The sequence below is a fragment of the Dipodomys merriami genome, unplaced genomic scaffold (assembly GCF_024711535.1).
Source record: "Dipodomys merriami isolate MVZ:Mamm:240054 unplaced genomic scaffold, mDipMer1.0.p SCAF_64, whole genome shotgun sequence".
Classification (NCBI taxonomy): Eukaryota; Metazoa; Chordata; class Mammalia; order Rodentia; family Heteromyidae; genus Dipodomys; species Dipodomys merriami.
The window spans coordinates 2,122,417-2,145,726 of record NW_027206224.1 but is presented as its reverse complement, the minus strand read 5'-3'; the positions used below and the strand labels follow the sequence as shown (position 1 = coordinate 2,145,726).

The 23,310-nt window shown below is 50.0% G+C and overlaps 1 protein-coding gene across 1 annotated transcript in view; it reads left to right on the top strand.

Annotated features, from left to right (window-relative positions):
• Positions 1 to 20,188, top strand: part of LOC138815374 (cadherin-3-like) — a 41,834-nt gene extending 21,646 nt beyond the window's left edge. The window contains exons 3-16 of the mRNA XM_070004723.1: positions 2,600 to 2,688; positions 5,083 to 5,208; positions 5,339 to 5,494; positions 5,612 to 5,756; positions 6,886 to 7,061; positions 7,604 to 7,732; positions 9,320 to 9,505; positions 11,318 to 11,559; positions 11,892 to 12,037; positions 13,042 to 13,266; positions 14,701 to 14,907; positions 16,736 to 16,866; positions 17,207 to 17,353; positions 19,233 to 20,188. Of these exons, the coding sequence (XP_069860824.1) occupies positions 2,600 to 2,688; positions 5,083 to 5,208; positions 5,339 to 5,494; positions 5,612 to 5,756; positions 6,886 to 7,061; positions 7,604 to 7,732; positions 9,320 to 9,505; positions 11,318 to 11,559; positions 11,892 to 12,037; positions 13,042 to 13,266; positions 14,701 to 14,907; positions 16,736 to 16,866; positions 17,207 to 17,353; positions 19,233 to 19,445 (2,318 nt within the window). The 3' untranslated portion in view covers positions 19,446 to 20,188. The remainder of the gene's footprint in view (positions 1 to 2,599; positions 2,689 to 5,082; positions 5,209 to 5,338; positions 5,495 to 5,611; positions 5,757 to 6,885; positions 7,062 to 7,603; positions 7,733 to 9,319; positions 9,506 to 11,317; positions 11,560 to 11,891; positions 12,038 to 13,041; positions 13,267 to 14,700; positions 14,908 to 16,735; positions 16,867 to 17,206; positions 17,354 to 19,232) is intronic.
• The last annotated feature ends 3,122 nt before the right edge of the window (positions 20,189 to 23,310 follow it).

The following is a 23,310-nucleotide window of genomic DNA, read 5'->3' as shown; positions in this document are numbered from 1 at the left end:
ACCCTGGGTTCAAGCCTCGGTATCACAAAAGGAGGAGGAAAAGGGGGAGGGGAAGGAGGATAGATTAATTGGAGCAGCAACAGGAATGGAGTTCCTCCCTCCCCGAAAGGATATAAATTATCCCTACTGGAGACACCTCTTATCAGCTCGGAGACGGTACTAGAGGAATCTATGAGTAAACTTCACCACCTCCTGCCCTGGAAGCCCCTGACTGCTTTCCATTGTCGAGTTAGCTGCCTCTGGCCGCTCCCTGGTGAGCAGCCATCACACACGAGTATGCTGCCTTGTTTCTCAATGCATACATGCATTCTATCTTGGGTCTGGTGTGTAGGGCTCATGTCTGTGCCTATACTGGGACTTGAATTTGGGACCTAGGCCCTGTCCCTGAGCTCTGTGGCTTGAGGCTAGCACTCTACCACTTAAGGCACAGCTCTACTTCTGGAATTTTTAGGGTATTTGAAGAAAAGAGTCTCATAGACTTCTCCTGCTTGTGCTGGTTGTGAACCACAATCCTCAGATCTCGGTTTCCTGAGTAGCTAGGATTACAGACATGAGCCACTAGCACCCGACTTAGAGTTGATATTTCAGAGTGTGAAGATGCCTTGATAATTCTACCCATTCTGGATAGGCATTGGCCTTTTTTTTTTCTGGTCTGTCGTGGGGCTTGAACTCGACCTAGGCACTGTCCCTGAGCTCTTCAGCTCAAGGTGAGCACTCTACCACTTGAGCCACAGCACTACTTCCAGTTTTCTGATGGTTAATTGGAGATAAGATGTCCCTGCCTGGGCTGGCTTTGAACCGTGATCCTCAGAGCTCAGCCTCCTGAGTAGCTAGGATTACAGGCGTGAGCCACAGGCCTTCGTCTCTTATCTGTTTCTGATTGCAGCTAGTACAAGTTATGCTGTGACAAACATTATGATACGTGTTTTGGTAAATGTATTTTTATAGGGCCTGTACATCAGAATGTAATTGCTGGGTTTGTTGGGAAAAAATATAGCAAAATATTTTGTGTACTCATGAAATAATATTTTCCCTTTCTCTAGCCCTTTGCAACCTTTACTCTTTTTTTTTTTTTTTTTTTGCAACCTTTACTCTTATCTATGAATTTTGAATATCTAAAGTTCCCCTTACAAGTGGAATTAGAGACTGGGAAGGTGGCTCAGTGGCAGAGTATTTATCTAGCATGTATGAGGCCCTGGGTTCAATTCTTCAGTACCACATAAGTGAAAAGAAAAAAGCCGGAAGTGGTGCTGTGGCTCAAGTGGTAGAGCCCTAATCTTGAGCTGAAGAGCTGAGGGACAGCACCCAGGCCCAGAGTTCAGGCCCCACGACCGGACCCCCCCCCCCAAAAAAAAAAAAGAAAGAAAAAAAAGAAAAAAACAGAAAAGGCCAGAAGTGGCACTGTGGCTCAAGTGATAGAGTTAGCCTTGAGCAAAGGATGCTCAGCAACAGTGCCCAGGCCTGAGTTCAAGCACCAGGACTGCCAAAAACAAAACAAGTGGAATTAGATAGTATTTGTTCTTTTCTGACTTACTTCACATATTTTTTATTTGGAAGTGTTTTTCTGGTGTGAGAATTGAACCATGACCTCAAAAGTCTGCTGACCTACACCCAGCTTAGCATTTCTCAACATCCATTGCTCATTCTTGTTGTACAGTAGGTGTCAGAATTTTGTTCCTTTTTTTTTTTTAAAGAACATTCCTTATAAAGGCTTAGTTCCTTTTAAAGGCTTTATTCTTTTTTTAAAAGGAATAGTATTCTGTATGCACCATTTCCCCCAGTGATGCAGGGGAATTCTGACTTTCCTATATTCTTGGACTGGGGTGTAACTCCATGGTAGAATGCTTGTTTAAACTGGGTGTAGTGATGTACACCTGCAAATTCGGCATTCAGAAGGCTGAGGCAAGAGGATCAAAGTTCTTGTTGGAAGGCTAGCCTAATAGGGATTTTCAGAAGGAATGTACAGCAAGCTAAAATAACTGGTAGTTGTTCAAGGGGGCATGTGAGCAACAGTGTGCCATCTCACGTGACAGGAGTTGGGTTATATGTAGTCTTATGACCATTAGACCACCATCTTCCTCTTGCTATGCCTTATCAACCCTGTGTCTCATAAGGCTACCCACTGAATGTCTGATCTTGGTCCTCCGGCCACATGAACAAAAAAGGTATTGCAGATGGGGTGCCAGTGGCTCACGTCTATAATCTTAGCTACTCAGGAGGCTGAGATCTGAGGTTCACAGTTCAAAGCCAGCCTGGGCAGGAACATCCATGAGACTCTTATCTCCAATTAACCACCAGAAAAAAACAGAAGTGGTGCTGTAGCGTAAGTGTTAGAGAGCTCACCTTGAGCTGAAGAGCTGAGGGACAGTGCCCAGGCCCAGAGTTTAAGACTGACGACCAACAAAAAAAAAGGGGGGGAGGGGCGAATTGCACCTACAAACTGCCAATGGTCAGTGGATGGCCTCTGAATGTAGACTTCTCTTGTGGTCACTTTGTACCAGCCGTTGATCCATTCAGGGGCCTTTTGTCAGGTTGTTTCCCCTGTGGTAGCTTGCAGATGTCACCTTCTCTCTCATACCTCTTCTTTCCTTTCCCACAGCAGCGTTTGCTGGCTCTCCTGGGCAACAGGTGCCTCTGCTCAGCATTGACAATGGCGACTTCAGTGTGCTGGCCGGAGGAACTGTCCAGGTAACACAACACAGGACAAAAGGAAGATGCAGGCTGGGAAGGTGGCTTAGTGGTAGAGTGCTTGCCTAGCATGCATGAAGCCCTGGGTTCGATTCCTCAGTACCACAGAAATAGAAGAGTGCCACATAATAGAAGTGGCATGGTGGCTCAAGTGGTAGAGTGCTAACCTTGAGCAAAAGAAACTCAAGGACAGTGCCCAGATCCCGAGTTCAAGCCCCAGGACTGGAAAAAAAAAAAAAAAAGGAAGATACTCTGTGGCCACAGCAGGACTGGAGGCCTTTGGCTATAGCAGCTATCAGCCTAGTTAACCCTTCCTAAGAAGTGGCAGAGAGTCCTTAGCCATCCAATGTGAGCAGGAGGGCCTACCCAGCAGGGAAGTAACTGTGGCTGCCCAATAGGGGGCACCAGAGAGTCAGGTCAGAGAGGCAAAGTGCTGCCTTGCAGGATCTCAGGACTCTGTCCTGTGGACTTATCCCTACCTTCCTTCCTCCCTGCTTCCTTCCTCTCTTCTCTCATTCTCCAGGCTAACCCTAATGAAAGCCATCCCAGTAAGCACTGCCAGTCCCATGAGCCTCTAGGAAGGTGGACTTCAGGCATTGGGCCATGCATTTTGGTTTTTTTTTTGGGGGGGGGGAAGGGGGTTCTGGTCGTGGGGCCTGAACTCTGGGCCTGGGCACTGTCCCTCAGCTCTTCAGCTCAAGGCTAGCACTCTACCACTTGAGCCATAGCGCCACTTCCGGCTTTTTTGTTTTTGCTTATGTGGTGCTGAGGAATCGAACCCAGGGCCTCATGCATGCAAGGCAAGCGCTTTACCACTGAGCCACCTTCCCAGCCCTCTTTTAATTTTTTAAATAGCCATTTTGAAACTGTTGGCATGCCTGAAGTGGTAGAGTATCTGCCTAGCAAACACAAGGCCCTGAGTTCAAGCCCCAGTATCACAAAAAGGGGGAGGAGGGGGAAAAAGTCTCTACAATGAACAATCTGATTTGTCTGTATCTACCTAAAGCTCCTGTACCTCTCTAAGACAAGATATAGATAATCATGGGCTAGAACCCCCCCACCCCCTCCCTGCAGAGTCAAGATATTTCATTTTATATGTGTTTAGATAGGTTAGGTGTTAACTGGGCACTAATAGCTCAAGCCTGTAATCCTAGCTACTCAGGAGGCTGAGATCTGAGGATCCCCTTCAAAGCCAACCTGGGCAGGAAAGTCTATGAGACTCTTATCTCCAATTAACCACCAGAAAATAAGAAGTGGCGCTGTGGCTCAAGTGGTAGAGTGCTCACCTTGAGCTGAAGAGCTGAGGGACAGCATCCAGGCCCAGAGTTCAAGCCCCAAGCTTACGTGTTTCATTTCCATCTAGATAGATGAATATAAAAATAGACATTTCCTTTCCTTGCAAAAAGCCAATAAACTTTGTTGTTTTTTTTTTTGTTTTTTGTTTTTTTTTGGGTCCGGTCATGGGGCTGAACTCTGGGCCTGGGCGCTGTCCCTCAGCTCTTCAGCTCAAGGCTAGCACTCTACCACTTGAGCCACAACGCCACTTCCACCTTTTTTTTGTTTGCCTCTGTGGTGCTGAGGAATTGAACCCAGGGCCTCAGGCATGCAAGGCAAGCGCTCTACCACTGAGCCACCTTCCCAGCCTAAGCCAATAAACTTTGTATCTGAACCTTTATGCATGTGGTTTATTATGATTACAGTTTGTTCTTTTTCCCCCTGAAGATAAGCACTGTTAGTAGTTTCCTCTCTATTATCCCAGACTTTATCTGTGCCAAGAACATATAAAGGCTGAACATGGTAGTTGTCCCCAGACATAACCAGGAGATTCTGGTATAGCTTAGAGCTCCTTCCTACCTCCTTAGCAAGTGCAAGTCCCCTGAGTTCAAACCCCAGTACTACAAAACAGCAACAACAAAAAACATGAACATAGGGTCTTATTTCCCTACCCTCTTACGTAAAAGATAGATTAATGCCTGACACATAGTAAGTGCTATGTTTTTTGTTTTGTGTTTTTGTCGGTTGTGGGGCTTGAACTCAGGGCCTTGGGTGCTAACTCTGAGCTATTTTGCTCAAGGCTAGCACTCTACCACAGCATCACTTCTAGTTTTCTAGAAGTGGTGGTTAATTGGAGATAACAGTCCCACAGACTTGCCTGCCCAGTCTGGCTTTGAACCATGGTCCTCAGATCTCAGCCTCTTGAGTAGTTAGGATTACAGGCTGTTCCTCAATTATTAAAGCTACGTAGTATTCCTGTACATGGGTGTGCTGTGGTGTATGGCCCTCATCAGTGCACCCCTCTAGGTCTCTCTCCTCACCCTTAGTTGCTATAGCTAAGAGGGTGCTGGGTACAACCATCTCTTACACATTTGAGCTCAGGGTCTTCTCTCCTTGCAGGAAAGGAAAGAAGCAGAGATCTTCCCATTAAAACGTATCTTACGAAGACGCAAGCGAGAGTGGGTGGTGCCGCCTATATCTGTTCCTGAGAATGGCAAGGGCCCCTTCCCCCAGAGGCTGAATCAGGTATGATTGCCCTCCCGCCGCCAGCCATGGTGACTGCAAGCTGGGCTGCAGAGGCTCTTCACTGTGCTGGTGAGGAATTGGCAATGTCAGGAAAATGTCGATGTCAGTTGCCATTTGGTTTTGCTTCCAGCTCAAATCTAATAAGGACCGAGGCACCAAGATTTTCTACAGCATCACAGGGCCAGGAGCAGACAGCCCCCCGGAGGGTGTGTTCACCATAGAGAAGGAGACAGGCTGGCTGCTGCTGAACAAACCCCTGGACCGGGAGAAGATTGCCAAGTACGAGGCAAGTGGCATCTCTGTAGCATCCCCGCCCCCAGCACTGTCTCTGTCCCCCCTGGTGGGCCAGGCGTCAGGGGTGCTGGGGGAGCGGCAGGCTGAGTGCAGACTTGTGTGCCCGCAGCTCTTTGGCCACGCCGTGTCGGAGAACGGGGCCTCGGTGGAGGATCCCATGAACATCTCGGTCATCGTGACGGACCAGAACGACCACAAACCCAAGTTCACCCAAGATGTCTTCAGAGGGAGTGTCTTAGAGGGGGTGCTGCCTGGTAAGGGGACCAGGAGAGGGCGACTCTGAGTCTGCTGCACCCAGACCCAGCTTCTGACTGGAAGTTCTTCTGCTATGAGGGTTGTGGCTGGGAGGCACTTGATCTGTGGAGAACAGAACAAGTTGCTAGGGCTGGAGAAGAGGGTGGTGGGGACCAGCACACCTCTGAAGGAGAGACTCTTCCTCTGTAGTGAAGACTCGGAGACTGCTAATGTCAGAAAGTCCCACAATAAAAACACTTTGACTAGGTGCTTACAGCTCACCCCTGTAATCCTCACTATTCAGAAGGCTGATTTATGATTTAAAGCCAGCCCAGTCAAGAAAGTCCAAGAGACTCCCATCTCAGTTAACTACCAAAAAGCCAGAAGTGGAGGTGCAGCGCAAGTGGTAGGGCATAGCCTTAGCAAAGAAGCTAAGGGATAGCACCCTAGCCCTGAGATTGAGGCATATGTGCATGTGTGGGTGTGGGTGCACACGCACCCACACATAGACTTTTTTTTATTATTATTGTGAACATACTGTACAGAGGGGTTACAATTACATGGGTAAGATAATGAGTACATTTCTTATCAAGCATTGTAGCCTCCTCCTTTGTTTCCCCTTCCCATCCCTTTGTATCCTCTCTCCCCTCCCAACCCCCCCCCCCCCGTCTCCCCCACCAAAGTTGTAAAGTTCGTTTTTCGACATAACGACTTGTACATCTCATTGTTGCAATGGATCCTCCTGTATCCCTGTTTTAACAATTTGTTTTTTCCCTTCCCCTCCACATATACACAACATCATATATAGTTATATATATGGGGGTTATACCGTGGGGGAGGGACATACAAGGCAACAAAGACATAATCTTATAAGTACACGCATAGACTCTTAACTCCAATTAACCAACAAAAAGCCAGAAGTAGAGATGTTGGCTCAAGTGGTACAGTGCCAAAAAAAAAAAGCTTGGGAAATAGTGTTTTCTCCCAGGTGGATCAGAGCCCGGCCTGAAAAAAAAAAAAAAAAGATGGCATCTTTTAAGAAAGAAGAATAGGTTCCAGATGGGCTCCAGCTAGCTTCAAAGTAGAACCGCTGAGGTTGGAATTGGAGCTGGCAGAGAAAGCTTGTCACCTTTCCCTTCTCCTCTCCAGGCACTTCTGTGATGCAGGTGACAGCCACAGATGAGGATGATGCCATCAACACGTACAACGGCGTGATCGCCTACACCATCCACAGCCAGGAACCGAAGGACCCGCACGACCTCATGTTCACTGTCCATCGGAGCACTGGCACCATCAGCGTCATCTCCAGTGGCCTGGACCGGGAGGTTGGTGATCTGGGAAAATGCTGACCACCGGGCTCTCCCAGGCTGGGCCTGATCAGAGAGAAGCTCTAGGCACCTCTCCCTTTGGCGTCCTGCCAGATGGCCTCCCCGAATCCCTGCTGAGGAGAGGGGGGAGATGGCAGGTGCCACATGGAAACTCGGTGTTTTCTGGAGGTTTTCTCATTTCCTCTCAGAATGGCTCTCAGTGTGCACATTGCTTCAATCTGTCCCTGGCGGGCCACAAAGTGGGATTAGCTCCGAGCAAACTGGTGTTGCATTCTGTTTCCTAATGAATGTCTTTGGAGAGACAGCCGAGGGTCAGGAACAGGCCCTGGGGAGCTATTGGGACCTGTGATCATCCTATGGCCCCCCCTCAACTTCTTGCCTCTGTTCTATCTGGTGCGGGCCCAGGGAAGGGGGGAGAAAACATGAGAGAGGGGAAGAAGCCACCATTGCCTTTCCTGCTATCCCAAGGCTGTGCTTTCTGGAGCCCCAGCAAGGACTGGAGTCCCCATGACCTTCCTCTCTCCTCCTTTTCTCCCCAGAAAATCCCTGAGTACACGCTGACCATCCACGCTACAGACCTGGATGGGGAAGGGTCCTCTGCCACAGCAGTGGCCATAGTAGAGATTCTTGATGCCAATGACAATGCGCCCGTGTTCGAGTCCCAGAAGGTAATGCCCCTCTTCCCTTGCTCCCAGGCACTAGCAATGGGCTGAGTGTTTACCTAGGTACATTGCTTTTAGTCCCAGTCTCCTTACTTATCCCAGTACCTGACCATTCTGTGCCCCATTCCCTCATCTGTGGAACAGAGATAATGATAAAATGACTGCCACATCTTTCTGGTCAGAAATGAAATGATATATGTTCAAGTCTTAACACAAGCCTGGAAAAGGGTGCTTAACAGGAAAATTTTTGATATGGAAACATACTGGCCACATACCTATACACGCTCACCTTCCCCATGAATTCGTGTTCCTTCCAGTGACAGACAACTCGGTGTGAGTCAAGGGGACATACATACTACATCTCATCCATAGACAAGACCAGCTGTTGAATGTTATTTAAGGGATTGTTAAAAGCTTGTTCTAAGCCAGGCACCAGTGGCTCACACCTGTAATCCTAGCTACTCAGGAGGCTGAGAGCTGAGGATCACTGTTCAAAGCCAGCAGCAGGAAAGACCATGAGACACTTACCTCCAATAAACCACCAGAAAACCGGAAGTGGTGCTGTGGCTCAGTGGTAGAGCACTCGCCTTGAGCTGAAGAGCACAGGGACAGCACCCAAGCCCAGAGTTCAAGCCCCGTGACCGACCCCACACACACACACACACACAAAATTTTTTTTTTGTTCTAAGCTGGGCACTAGTGGCTCACACCGTAATCCTAGCTATTCAAGAGGCTGAGTCTGAGGGTCATAGTTCAAAGCCAGCCAGGGCAGAAAAGTCTCCATGATACTGATCTCAAATTAACCACTCAACCACAAGTGGTGCTATGGTTCAAGTGATAGAGTGCAGCCTTAAGCAAAATTGCTCACAGATAGCAGCCCAGGCTCAGAGTTCAAGCCTTATAACCAACCAACAAACAAAATAAATATGGCTCACACCTGTAATCCTAGCTACTCTGGAGGCTGAGATCTGAGGATCATGAGTCAAAGCCAGCCTGGATAGGAAAGTCTGTGAGGTTCTTATCTCCAATTAACTATCAGAAATTAACTACCAGGGCACTATGGCTCAAAGTGGTAAAATGTTAACCTTGAGCAAAAGAGCTCAAGAACAGCCCGGGTGCCCCGAGTTCAAGCCCCATAACAAAAAAGAGAGAGAAAGGAAGGAAGGGAGAGAAAAGAGAAAAAAAAAATTGTTCTCAGTGGCTGACCTTCCAGCCTTTACTGACCAGCACAAACTTCCATAGAAGTTCCTGGCCAGCGCACTGACATAGCCAGACACTGGCCCTTCAGATCTCAGCTGGATAGGCGGCTGTGCACAGCCTTGGCTAGGCCGCCCAGACCAGCAAAATTCTTGGGCACTAGGCCCTGGAGGGAGACAGAAAGTGGGTCCAGTGTTGGTGTGTCCTGTCCCCATGACAGGGAGTCTGATACTCAGGACTTTCTTCACAGTGTGTGCCTCTAAAACCTGCTGGGGGCGGAGGCTGGTGGTCCAGGAAAGGGGAAAGGCCATGGGGTTTTCTCAGAAGTGGTCTAGAGGGGTTGCAGGCTCGGATGGTCAGGCTCTGCTCTCATGAGGCTGCTTCCCACGCTGACAGTACGAGGCCCGGGTACCCGAGAACAAAGTGGGCCAGGAAGTACAGAGGCTGACAGTGACCGACCTGGACGCCCCCAACTCACCAGCCTGGCGTGCCTCCTACCGCATCGTGGGAGGTGACGCCGCGGACCATTTCACCATCACCACGCACCCTGAGAGCAACCAGGGCGTCCTGACCACCAGGAAGGTGAGTGCAGTTGGGCTTCAAGCAAAGGGCATACCTGGGATGGCCAGGTCTGCATCCCCTCCCCCCCCTCCCCCCCCCCACCAAGAAGGGCTGCTCATCACCTCAGGTCACTTGTCTGGGTCCATTCCTGGGGGATTGCCCCCCTTACTCCTGTGTTGAGGATCCTGTTGTCCAACACCCACTTCATGACAATGTGAGAAGTACTGCTGTTTCTCCTCTCTCCCTCCTCCTTTCTCCCCTTCCTCCTCTTCCTTGTTCTCTCTCCTCTCCCTCCTCCTGTCCCTCCTCCTCCTCCTCTTCCTTTCCCCACCATCCTGGACCTCCTTCTAAAGCCTGGTGTCCACAGGCTGCATGTGTCCAGTCATCTCCCACTGAGGGGCTCGGCCTTACCCGGATTAGGCTCATTTGCTCCTCCTTACTCTCTTACAAACCTTTCTAGGAATTTAGAAGTAGAAAGTTTTAAATTAGTAAATACATCTTTGACTTTCAAAAAGCCTATTTTGCCAGGCACTGATGGCTCAAGCCTGTAATCCTAGCTTCTCAGGAGGCTGAGATCTGAGGATTACAGTTTGAAGCCAGCCAGGATAGGAAAGTCAGTGAGACTCTTTGCTCCAATTAACCACCCAAAAACCAGAAGTGGATCTGTGGTTCAAGTGATAGAGTGTTAGCATTGAGCAGAAGAGCTCAGGGACAAAGCCCAGGTCCTAAGTTCAAGCCCCAGGATACCTACCCCCCCCCCATACACACACGCTTAAAAATGGATGTTTCTAGAAGAATCAACTACATTAGAACACATCATGAAGCACTTGAGAATCTAAAACATTCGAGCCACAAATGTAGCCAGAGGCTACATGTCTCAAAAATATAAACATAATGAAGTAGTTAACTCAGCCTGTTTGTTGAACCATCCAGATGCATGGATACTGTATCGTCTTGGCAACACCACCACTACTGGTACTGATGTCCTCTCGGAACAGTGAGCAAACAAGTCCCGGAGAAGTCCCAAACAAATTCAATTATGAGCCCCTTTAGAAGTTGCATGGCTAGAAAATGCAGTATATATTAAAACCACGCCAACATCTTGGCTATATATGTAAAACATATTCTTAACTCAAATTCCAAGCAGATTTTCTCCTACCCACAAATGTATAGATGGCCGAGGGGATATTGGCTAGTCATGTAGGATGTGGGATCAGTTCCTGGTGTCTCAAAGGGACAAGGGACCACTGCCCCCACCTATAGATGCCAAAGCACCCCCATCTGTAATAACTAGAATGTTTCTAGAAGTTTCTCAAACACCCCAAGGTCCATGTCATCTGTCCTGGAGGATGTCGCTGCCCCATTGGGAACAAGTGTTCTAGGCTTTCCTAAGCTAGTTGTCTTTGGAACAATCTCAGTGTCCACTTGGGAAAAACAGGAAGCTTTGAGAGTGGGGGACAAAGAAGAGGCAGGACTGGGCCGGGCGCTGGTGGCTCACGCCTGTAATCCTAGATACTCAGTAGGCTGAGATCTGAGGATCGCGGTTCAAAGCCAGCCCGGGCAGGAGAGACCGTGAGACTCCTATCTCCAATAAACCACCAGAAAACCGGAAGTGGTGCTGTAGCTCAAGTGGTAGAGCGCTCGCCTTGAGCTGAAGAGCTGAGGGACAGCGCCCAGGCCCAGAGTTCAAGCCCCACGACTGACAAAAAAAAAAAAAAAAAAAAGAAGAGGCAGGACTGTTGTTTGTAGGGGCCTCAAAACCCTCCTTGTGGCCCTTGTGAGACCCATATACGTCCTCACAGAATGATGGTTCAGATCCTCCTTCTTCCCTAGGGTTTGGACTTCGAGGCCCAAAACCAGCACACCTTGTATGTCGAAGTGACCAATGAGGCGCCCTTCGTGGTGAAGCTCCCCACCTCCACGGCCACCGTCATGGTCCATGTGGAGGATGTGAACGAGGCTCCCATGTTTGTCCCATCATCCAAAGTCATCGAGGCCCAGGAGGGCATCTCCATCGGGGAGACTGTCTGCATCTACACTGCACAAGACCCTGACAAGGAGGGTCAGCAGATCAGGTACCCAGGCCCCAGGCCAACCAAGCACACCGGGACAGTGAGTGGGTTATAGGAGTTACCATAACGATTGTTCGGAAGTTTGGACTTCACCCTTAATTAGACCTTTCTTCCTGCAGTGCTCAAGGCTGACAACGAGGTAGGGGTTCAGGGGACAGGTGTGTCCTATTGACGCCCTTCCATCCCTCCCTGCCACCTCAACTCCTCCTCTGCTTTAGGCTCCATTTACAGTGAGATACAGCCCCTGTGGTCTTTAGCAACTCAGTCCTGAGAAGACTTTAAATGGTGACGCTACAGTTCTAAGTATGCTGGATATGGGCCTTCTCTTCCTCCAGCTACCACATCCTGAGAGACCCGGCAGGGTGGCTGGCCATGGACCCAGAAAGCGGAAGGGTCACTGCAGCAGGCACATTAGACCGAGAAGATGAGCGGTTTGTGAAGAACAATGTCTACGAAGTCATGGTCTTGGCCACCGACAATGGTGAGAGCCTGTGGTGCAATCCCCAGAGTCACCAGTGGTTGTGAAGACTTTCTTCAGCTGAGGTTTTGGTTCACTGAACCCTGAATTGGTCTTCAGTGTTGTTGTTGGTAGTGGTGGTGGTGGTGGTGGTGGTGGTGGTGGCGTTGGTCATGGAACTAAGGACCTGGGCCCTGTTCCTGAGCTTTTTCACTCAAGGCTAGCACTTTACCACTTTGAACATAGCCCAACTTCCGGTTTTCTGGTAGTTAATTTGAGCTAAGAGTCTCATGGACTTTCTTGCCCAGGCTGGCTTTAAACCATGATACTTAGATCTCAGCCTCCTGAATAGTTAGGATTTTAGGTGTGAACCACCAGCTTGGCTTGGTTAATAGTCTTTTAGTTTTGGCTGTAGGGCTTGAACTCTGGGCCTGGGCGCTGTCCCTGAGCTCTTTAGCTCAAGGCAAGCACTCTACCACGTGAGCCACAGTGACACTTCCAGTTTTCTGGTGGTTAATTAGAGATAAGTCTCATAGAGTTTCCTGCTCAGGCTGGTTTTGAACCGTAATCCTCAGAGCTCAGCCCCCTGAATAGTTAGGATTACAGGTGTGAGCAACCAGTACCTGGCTTGGTTAATATTCTTATGGTTGATTAAAGGGGTAGGTCTTGAAAATACTATGATTAGTGATGTCACACCATGACCAATGGGGCATAAAGACAGTTGTCATCTCTGCCTGACACAGAGTGAATCATGACCTGGAGGCAAGTTTCCTGAACTAATCAGCTGACATTGCTGTGGCTAATAGATTTTTCTCTGTGATATATTATGACTATCCAGATGCTGTGGTGGCTGCATCTGTGCTGTGATAGGCTAATAATGTCTACCATGGTCAGAAAAACAAAGATAGATTGCCATAGATTACAGCATGAGGGACCATGAAGTTTGAGCTGGGAGCCTCTCTGAGGCTGACCAAGTAGGTCTTGGGACATAGGCTGAAACAACATTGCTTGTATGTGATTATGAACAGGGAGCCCACCCGCTACTGGCACAGGGACCCTACTGCTGACACTTACGGACATCAATGACCATGGCCCGCTCCCCGAGCCCCGTCAGATCATCATCTGCAACCAAAGCCCAGTGCCTCAAGTGCTGAACATCACCGACAAGGACCTGTCGCCCCACTCTTCCCCTTTCCAGGCCCAGCTCATGCACGACTCAGACATCCACTGGATGGCAGAGGTCAATGAGAAAGGTAAGAGCAAATGCTAGCTCTGCTGGATGGCTGTCCCCGCGCCTGGACCCTGCACACATTCTTGCTCCAGCATCTTGTGGGTCACAGAGTCAATGGGCTCCTCAAAGATGGCAGCCAAAGCCAGGTGGCTCACACCTGTAATCCTAGCTACTCAGGAGGCTGAGAGCTGAGGATCACTGTTCAAAGCCAGCAGCAGGAAAGACCATGAGACACTTACCTCCAATAAACCACCAGAAAACCAGATGTGGTGCTATGGCTCAAGTGGTAGAGCACTGGCCTTGAGCTGAAGAGCTGAGGGACAGTGCCCGAGCCCAGAGTTCAAGCCCCACAAGGACAAAAAAATTGTGTTTTGGGGGGAGGGGGTTGTTTGTTTGTTTTGTTTTGCTGGTTGTGGGGCCTGAACTCTGGGCCTGGATGCTGTCCCTCAGCTCTTCAGCTCAAGGCTAGCACCCTAACACTTGAGCCACAGCACCACTTCTGGCTTTCTGCTTATGTGGTACTGAGGAATTGAACCCAGGGCCTCACGCATGCAAGGCAAGCACTCTACCACTGAGCCACCTTCCCAGACCCCCGACAAAAAATACATAGCCGCTAAATGCTGTTTGTTAGCCCCTAGCATCCTCTGAGCCCTAAAGAACCTTTCTCATCCATACAACCTTCCTGTAGACATGGGAAAACCACCCAGACAGAGGAAGTGACTTGCCCAGTATTACATAGCAAGAGTCAGGAGCCCAGCACAGTGATAGTAGCGGACGCACCCTAAGTGAGCTTGCTGTGGACACTGCACTCTGGAGAGGGTGGTGCTCACATCTGCCCTGGGAAGGAAGAGCTGTAGCCTACCTCCTCCTCCCCATCTCTTGACACACATGTTACAGATGCTTAATCTTTTTATGTGTATACCAGTACTGGGGTTTAAACTGAGAGCCTGGGCACTGTCCCATAGTTTCTTGGCCTTTTCTACTCAGGATGCCAAGATCTGAGGATCATGGTTCAAAGCCAACCCAGGCAGAAAAGTCTGTGAGACTCTTACCTCTAATTAACCAGGTTGAGTGTCAGCCTTGAACAACAAAAACAAAAAACAAAAAAACTAAGGGACAATGCCCACGTCCTGAGTTCAAAGCCCAGTACTGATACGCATACACACACAGAGGAAGGAAGAGAAATAAAATGATGAATTTATTTTCATTCCCCATAGTCGTCTCCATGACAGTGAATTTGGCATTAGCCCTTTGGGCTTTTGAGTTCAGAGATCAAACCCCTGGCCTCCTGGGCATGCTCTATCCCTGAGCCGCCCTCCCACTTAAAGTGCTAATGTAACTTGCTCGGGGCTACTCTTGATGTACTCTGCTCTGATGCTGAGCAGCCCTCATCCTGGGGTCCTTACTTCCCACCACCCCTGGCCCCCAAGACTAATGACTCACCCGCCCACTCCAGGAGACTCGGTGGCCTTGTCTCTGAAGAAGTTCCTGAAGCAAGACACGTATGATGTGTACCTCTCTCTGTCTGACCTCGGCAACAAGGAACAGCTGACGGTGATCAGGGCCACCGTGTGTGACTGCCATGGCCACGTGGAAAACTGTCCGGAGCCCTGGAAGGGCAGTTTTGTCTTCCCTATCCTGGGGGCTATCCTGGCCCTGCTGTGTGAGTATCACGTGCTTCCCCATCTGACACCAGAGTGGTTGAGAGAATGGTTCTTCACTGAACTTCTGAGACTAAGGGACCTTGAGTACCACTAACTAGTTGGCTGGCAGAAGTACTTCTTGATTTGGATATAGTGACACATGCCTGTGATCCTCTAGGCTGGTGACATGGGAAGTTCTTAGAAGTTTTTTTGTTGCTGTTGTTTGTTCTTTTGTCAGTCCTGGGGCTTGAACTCAGGTTCTAGGCTCTGTCCCTAAGCCTCTCTGTGCTCAGGGCTAGTGCTCTACCACTTGAGCCACAGAGCCACTTCTGCTTTTTCTGTTCATGTGGTTCTGAGGAATCAAGCCCAGGGCTTCCTGCATGCTTGGTAAGCCCTCTACCACCAAGCCACATTCCCAGCCCCTTAGAAGGTTTTAAGCAGAAGAATGATGTGCTGTGATGTAAATTCTTCATGATTCCTACTGAAAGGAATGTTGGAGGCCTAGGGTGGAGGCAGGAAGACCATACAGAAAGCTGTTGCCATCATCCAGGGCAGAGCAAGTGTTTGGTGGCTATGACCAAGATGGCTGTCTCTGAATAGGTTGTATTTCAAGACAGTCAATTCAAATTGATATGAGAAGACGAGCCACCAAAGACGTCAAAGCTTTTGGCCTGAGAGATAGAAACCAGGGGTTTCCTTCTGCTCACCAGTTGGAGAAGGAAAGGGGGGAAGAAATTTTTGTCTGTCTATAAGTAGAGAGATGAGTGGGCACTGGGAAATGCAGTCTGCCTCTTGCTTTCTTCCAGACCTGTGGCATGGGATTGGGGAGTGAATTGAGCATCAGAAAGCTGGCCAGGGAATCAGCTTCCAGCAGCAGCGAAAATAGCAGTAACGCTAAATGCTCTGTGTCCTTCCATCTGAGCCACCACAGAAGGAGGGCGGGAGGGTGCCCCTTTACGGTGGATTATCTGTTCAGTTCAAGTCTGGCTAGTTGAGGTGAATAAGGGGCTCATTGGAAGGTAACACCTAGAATATGGAAGGGCCAATCAATGTCCCCTGTATGGGATGTCTGGCAGTATGATCTAGAACTCCACATGGGAAGATGGAGGCTTACTGCTGCTAGGAGGAGGTGACTAAGCCTGAAACTGTGTTTCACAAGTGAGTAGATTTGAGGAAGTCTAGAGAAGCGGGTGTGGCTAGACCTTGGTAAGTGGGGAGAGGATGGGAGACCAAGAGGAAGCCAGATCGCAGACAGGTGCCGTTGGCTCACACCCCCGTAATCCTAGCTACTTGGGAGGCTGAGATCTGAAGATTGCAGTTCAAAGCTAGCTGGGGCAGGAATGTCTGTGAGACTCTTATCTCCAGTTAACCACCAGAAGATGGAAGTGGTGGTGGAGCACTAGCCTTGAGCAAAAGAGCTCAGGGACAGTGCCCAGATTCTGAGTTAAACCCCATAACCACCACCACCAACAACAACAAAAAGCCAGATTGCGGGAGCTTTGAGGAGTTGAGTGGAACTTCCTAAGTGCAAAGGAGTAGTCACTGTGTGTTCAATTTCGGAGGGGTGGGGGGTTGGTTTTCACTTGTTTTTTCCTGCTCAAGGCTGGTACTCTGCCACTTGAGCCATACCTCTACTTCTGGCTTTTTGCCGATTAATCAGAAATAAGGGTTGAAGCCTAGGTTGGCTTCAAACTGCAGTCCTCAGATCTCAGCTCGCTGAGTAGTTAAGATGACAGATGTGAGCCACCAGCTCCTGACTGGGTTTTAATTTCAATGGGGCTTCTAAGAGCCTGGGGGTCGTGGCAGGCCCTGTGCCGGGGTGAGTATTCACATCCCCAACTATTTCAGTCCTCCTGCTGGTTCTCCTCCTACTGGTGAGAAGGAAACGGAAGGTCAAAGAGCCCCTCCTGCTCCCGGAAGATGACACACGGGACAATGTCTTCTACTACGGCGAGGAGGGTGGTGGTGAGGAGGATCAGGTGAGGGCCTGGGGTAGGGGTGGAGTGGGCATCCACCAGGCAGGAATGGGTTAAGGCCACCCAACCAAGCCCTGGCCAGCCTTGGCAGAGGCCTCGGCTTTAGTACAGAATAGAGCACCAGCTTTCCTCTTCTGTCCATCACTGTAGTCCATCACTATAGTCTTTCTGGCCCAGTCGACTGAACCTCAAGTCCGTGCTTAAGTTGAGAGGCTGGGGAGGGTGGAAATGGGGGCTTTTAGAGGTCTCTGGCATGATCAGGAGCAGCACGGCCCAGGGTGAGGCACAGCGGCTGGGGGCTGCGGAGATGCTCAGCCCTGTGCTTCTGTTCATTTTCCTGAAGGACTACGATATCACTCAGCTGCACCGGGGGCTGGAGGCCAGGCCCGAGGTGGTCCTGCGCAATGATGTGGCGCCCACCTTCATCCCCACGCCCATGTACCGGCCCCGGCCCGCCAACCCTGATGAGATCAGCAACTTCATCACCGAGGTGAGGTGCGGTGGGCCTCATGCATGAGCAGCACCACAGAACACGCTTGGGGCTTGCAGGCTTGTCTGTGGGTTCAGATCCTGTTTCTCTACCACCAATTGACTCTATGTCCTCTGCATAGCTAAGTGCCTCTGTGCAGGTTTCTTTCTTCATAAACACATTTGACTGACTGGGTAAGGATACATTAGGAATCATTTATTCAAATCTCTCCATTTTATTTTGAAGATACTGTGGAGCTAGACTTACTGGGCTTGAGGTTTAAAGAGTTCAAAATGGAGCTGGGAATGTGGCTCAGTGACCCATGCTTGCCTAGCATGCATGAAGCCCTGGGTTCGATTCCTCAGTGCCATATAAACAGCAAAAGCCAGAAGTGGTGGTATGGCTCAAGTGGCAGAGCTCTTCAGCTCAAGGACAGCGCCCAAGCCCAGAGTTCAAGCCCCACTACTGACCAAAAAAAAAGGAGTCCCAAGTGGAAGAAAAGGATATAGAGGAAAAGTCTGGAAGTTCTGCCTGTAGATTGCTTCCAGGGTTAAATGAGGAAGCTTCTAGAACAAGGCTGCCACAGAGGCTCCCAAAGGACCCTCCGGCCATTGGAATCACTTGGGGAACCTGAAAGACCATGAGAGGCTCTGACCCCCTCGGGCTGAGACCCTGCCAAGCAGATCACACACGCAGAGTCAGTCACGAGTTTGATGTGAGGGTGGTCAGGGACTGGAGCCAGACAGTAAACCAAGGTCCTTAATAACAGAAAGAGGAATTCAGCACCTGCTGTGGCCATGTGATGGTGGGCAGAGGGGCTGGGCTGGGCTCGGCCCCAGCCCTCCCCCCATCTCTCTTCTTCCCTTCTTCTCTCTCTCTCTCTCTCTCTCTCTCTCTCTCTCTCTCTCTCTCTCTCTCTCTCTCTCTCTCTCTCTCTCTCTCTCTCTCTCTCTCTCTCTCCCTCCCTCTCCTCCATCCCTCCCTCCCTCAGTTTTCTCTTGCTGAGTCCAAAACTTGCCTTCTACCAATAATGCGATGGGGGTGAGCCTTTGTTCCTTACCCTGGTGTGTGTGTGAAAGAGTACTGAGCCCAAAACCGCGTGGGGCGGGAGGGGGGGAAGCTGCTCATGGCACAGGGTAGCTGGTTTGAAGAAGGTGCTGTGGACTAAAGACCCAGTGGTCATCAGAGGAATGTGTGTGTGTGTGTGTACACTGGGGCTTGAACTCAGGGCCTCGGCACTGCCCTTAGGTTTTTTTTTTCATCAGTTGTGGGGCTTGAACTCAGGTCCAGGAGCTCTCCCTCAGCTCTTTAGCTCAAGACGAGTGCTCTACCACTTGAGCCACAGCGCCACTTCCGGTTTTCTGAGTGGTTTACTGGAGATGAGAGTATCATGGACTTTCCTGCCTGGACTAGCTTTGAACTGTGATCCTCAGATCTCAGCTTCCTGAGTTGCTAGGATTACAGGCGTGAGCCACCAGCACCCGGCTGCCCCTTAGTTTTTTCACTCAAGGCTATACCTTAGAGCCATACTTTCACTTCCAGCTTCTTGCTGGTTAATTGGGAATAGTCTTGTGAACTTTCCAGTCAGGCTGGCTTCGAACCACGATCCTCAGCTCTCAGCCTCCTTAGTAGCTAGGACTACAGGGTGAGCCACCGGCGCCCAGCTTCTTTATTCTTTATAGACTGGTGAGAGCCTGGCCGTCCAAGGTCCCAAAATGAGTGTATGTGGAGGGGGACAGTGTCACCCTTGCCCACAAGCCATGTCCCATTGAGCTGACCTGCTGAGTTATTCCTTCCTTGAGTTATTTCAACCTCCGAAGTGGAGGGCGAGGCCAGCTGGCCTGCCTGCCCAGGACCTGGAGGTCAGCGGCTCCTCACTGGCCATTCTCTGTTGTGGCAGAACCTGAAGGCGGCCAATACCGACCCCACGGCCCCGCCCTACGACTCCCTGCTCGTGTTCGACTACGAGGGCAGCGGCTCGGACGCGGCGTCGCTCAGCTCCCTCACGTCCTCCGCCTCCGACCTGGACCAGGACTACGACTACCTGAGCGAGTGGGGCAGCCGCTTCAAGAAGCTGGCCGACATGTACGGAGGTGGTGGCGACGAGGACTAGGCCGGCCCACAGGCCCAGGGACTGAACATCTAGCCACAGCAGCTTCTCCCAGAGGGGTCGGTTCCCCTCCATCACCTCCGCCCCCAAGGAACTAGGGGCGCTGCTCAGCAGCCTGGAGGGCAGAGGCTGCAAGGCTGGCGCTCAGAGCTGGGTTCTAGGCCATTGACAGTGGAAGACATGGATACCTTCAACACCCACCACCTCTTGCCCTGGGTCCAGATGGCCACAGGAGCTGAACTTCCAGAAGTTTCCCACCTGCTGTAATGTTCTCAGCCAGGGCCCTGGCCCAGCCCTCAGCCCTCTCCCATGCCCCATGTGGCATTTCCCTCTAAAAAATGGATCCTTTTCTTTGGACAGAGGCCTATTACTAAAACTGATCCGATTTGGGGCGGGGGGCCTGTTTGTTTTTTGTTTTTAATGATATATTCAAAGAGTTCCAGGCCGGTCCCTGGTGTCCCCTTGGGTCTGCTATGTCCCCGCACCTCACCCCCACGCGCCCGGTGCTGGTCCTCGTGCCTCTCCGCTCTCCAGGCCCTGAGGTGTTGCATGCGGCTGGATCACTGCATTTTTATCTGTGGATGTCTAGGTGGTTCTGTATGTTTTTGTTTTTGTTTTGTTTTTAATTTTCCCCCTATTTTTTTTTAAATTTTCCCCATGGCGTGCCGTAGATTGGAGGGTGATGACAATCGTGTAAATGTATTAGAACTTTTTTATTAAAGGAACTTTTCCCAGAAGGGTCTGGAGAGTGGATTATCTAATTTCCATACTCGTTCACCCACGGCAAGGGTTCAGTTCAGTGGGTTTGAAGTTTTTCGGGGTTGTGTCAAAGGATGGCTTCTCCACAGCTTCGCCCCGCTACTCCAGCAGGAGAGACCTTGTGAAGGATTCAGGAAGGCCCGGATGAGGGGTGCTGACCTCCCCTCCCCCTGGAAATTCAGAGCCATTCCATTGTGGAACCATTAACAACCTCCTTCCCCTGGGGCTGAGTGTCGCCAGTGGCCAGGCAAGGCCACCTAGCCAGTACTTGCTTCAGACTCTTCTTTACAAAATGGGCAGTGTGGGGGAGGTGGTTATAGTGATTAAATGACTTAATATCTGGCATATAACAAGTGCTGTTTGTGCTAGGTGGTTTACTGTGGAAATAGGGTCAAGCCGGGCGCTGGTGGCTCACGCCTGTAATCCTAGCTACTCAGGAGGCTGAGATCTGAGGATCGCGGTTCAAAGCCAGCCCGGGCAGGAGAGACCGTGAGACTCCTATCTCCAATAAACCACCAGAAAACTGGAAGTGGCGCTGTAGCTCAAGTGGTAGAGCGCTCGCCTTGAGCTGAAGAGCTGAGGGACAGCGCCCAGGCCCAGAGTTCAAGCCCCACGACCCACAAAAAAAAAAAAAAAAAAAGAAATAGGGTCAAAACTTTTACAGCCAGACAACAGTTAACTTTTGAGTATTTCCTTTCAGTGACCCTCCTACTAAGTAGTCTTGGGATTTTCCTGCTTTAAAGAATCACCTCACTGCCTTTGGTTTGGGTTTGTTTTGTTGTTTTTAATGATGCAAGGGCTGGGTATGGTAGGGCGTATCTGTAATCTCAGCACTTGAGCTGCAGGATTATGAATTCAAGGCTAGGCTGAGCTACATAGTGAGACCTTGTCAGAAGGGAGGGAGGGGAAAAAAAGAGGGAGGCATGGCCTAGGTGGTGGAGCATCAGCCAATGAGTGAAAGCGTTAGAAACTGAGTTTAAGTTCCAGTCTCAGACAAAAAAGAAGAAACAAAAATCTGGTCCTCATCAAAATCAAGCAAAATGGAAAATTAGAGAACCCATCAAGACAGCATACTGGAACATACTGGACGATGCCAGGGCAGGAATACGGGAGAGAGGACAGAGGCAGGGATGGTATGATTCCACGTGTGTCTTTGTTAAAGTGAAGTGGAAAGTTTTGTCTCCAGTGAACCCAAAGAAATGAATGTCTCCTGCCCAAAGAGCAACTCGGTCCTTCAAGCAATCCTCGGCGCCCAGATTAGCAGCAGCAGCCTCACCGGCTGACCACCCACCCCCCCACCCCGCCCCGGGGGTGGACCCAGCTGTCTGGTTTAAGACTCTACCAGATAATGCTCAAGCGCCCTCAGATTTGCCACCAAGGCTCTGACAGCTATTTTTTTTCCCCCCTCATCAGTTCTGGGGTTTGAACTCTGGGCCTGGGTGCTGCCCCTCAGCTCAAGGCTAGCTCTCTATCACTTGATTTCACAGCGCCACTTCTGGTTTTCTGGTGGTTTATTGGAGATGAGAGGCTCACGGATATTCTTGCCGAAGCTGGCTTTGAACCTCAATCCTCAGATCTCGGCCTCCTGAGTAGCTAGGCCTCCTGAGTAGCTAGGATTACAGGCATGAGCCAGTGGTAACATACTTGCCTAGCCTGCACCAGACCCTGGCTTTGATCCTTACCATCCCACAAGAAGAGGAGGAGAGATTGTGTAGATTTCTCCTGTATCCTTGGACCATTTTAGCTTAGCCTTTCGGCCAACGCCCCTTCCTGCCTCTCCTGAGTGGCAGCCTCTGGGTCCCCCTGGGCTGCTCTTGCTGATAAGGGGGTGTAGAAGGAGTGAGTGCTTCCCATGGGCAAAGTGATACCTTACGTCTGTGCTCTTCCTATGACAACAAAGATGGAAATATTTTCAGCTGCTCAGCCACCATTATTAACGACTCCGCAAGTGAGCACTAGCCACACACGCAGCAAAAGAACACATGGCCAGACATGCTAATGGGGACCACCTGAACATTTGACTTGCTAATCCCTCACATTTTGTGATTCCCACCGTATGTTGTACATCCTTCTCTTGTTCACCCTCTGTGTATCACACCCACATTTTGTTTGGATCCACAACAAAGCACACAGGCTGCCTTGCCCATTGCCTCCAGTTTAGCTATAAACATAAGTAGCTGGGCACCCATGGCTCACACCTGTAATCCTAGCTACTCAGAAGACTGAGATCTAAGGATCACAGTTCGAAACCAGCCCTGGCAGAAAAGTTCCCGTGAGACTCATCTCCAATTAACCACTCAACCAGGTGTTGGAGCTGTGGCTCAAAGTGGTAGAGCACTAGCCTTGAGCAAAGAGCTCAGAGACAGTGCCCAAGCCTTGAGTTCAACCCCTACAATCAACAACAAAAATTCAAGGTTGTGTGTGGGCTGGGAATATGGATTTGTGAATTAGTGGTAGAGTAACTGCCTAGCATGCATGAAAACCTGGGTTCGATTCCTCAGTACCATATAAACAGGAAAAAGCCAGAAGTTGTGGTGTAAAAACTCAAGTGGTAGAGCACACTGGCCTTGAGCACAGAGAGGCTCAGGGACACAGACAAGGCCCTGAGTTCAAACCCCAGGACTGGCAGGGGAAAAGAAAAGCAGGGTGCTGATGGCTCATGCCTGTAATCCTAGCTACTCAGGAGGCAGAGATCTGAGAATTGCCCGCCTAAGAAAGTCCATACTCACATCTCCAATTAATAACCAGAAAACTGGACATGATGCTTTGGCTTAAAGTAATAGAGCACTAGCCTTGAGCTGAAGAGCTCAGGGACAGTGCCCAGGCCGAGTTCAAGCCCACAACCGAAAGTGTGCGTCTGTGCATGCTAGTACTGGGCCTTGAACTGAGGCCTGGTACTCTCATTTTGCTCTTTTGCTTCAGGATATCTCTCTGCCACTTGAGCCATGGCTCCACTTTAGCTTGTTGCTGTTGGAGCTAAGAATCCCTTGGATTTGTTTGCCCAGGTTGACTTTGAACTGGGATCCTCAGATCTCAACCCACTAAGTAGCTTCAAGTTTTTTGTTTTTGTTTTTGTTTTTTTTTGGTCAATAACAATATCAGGCATTCC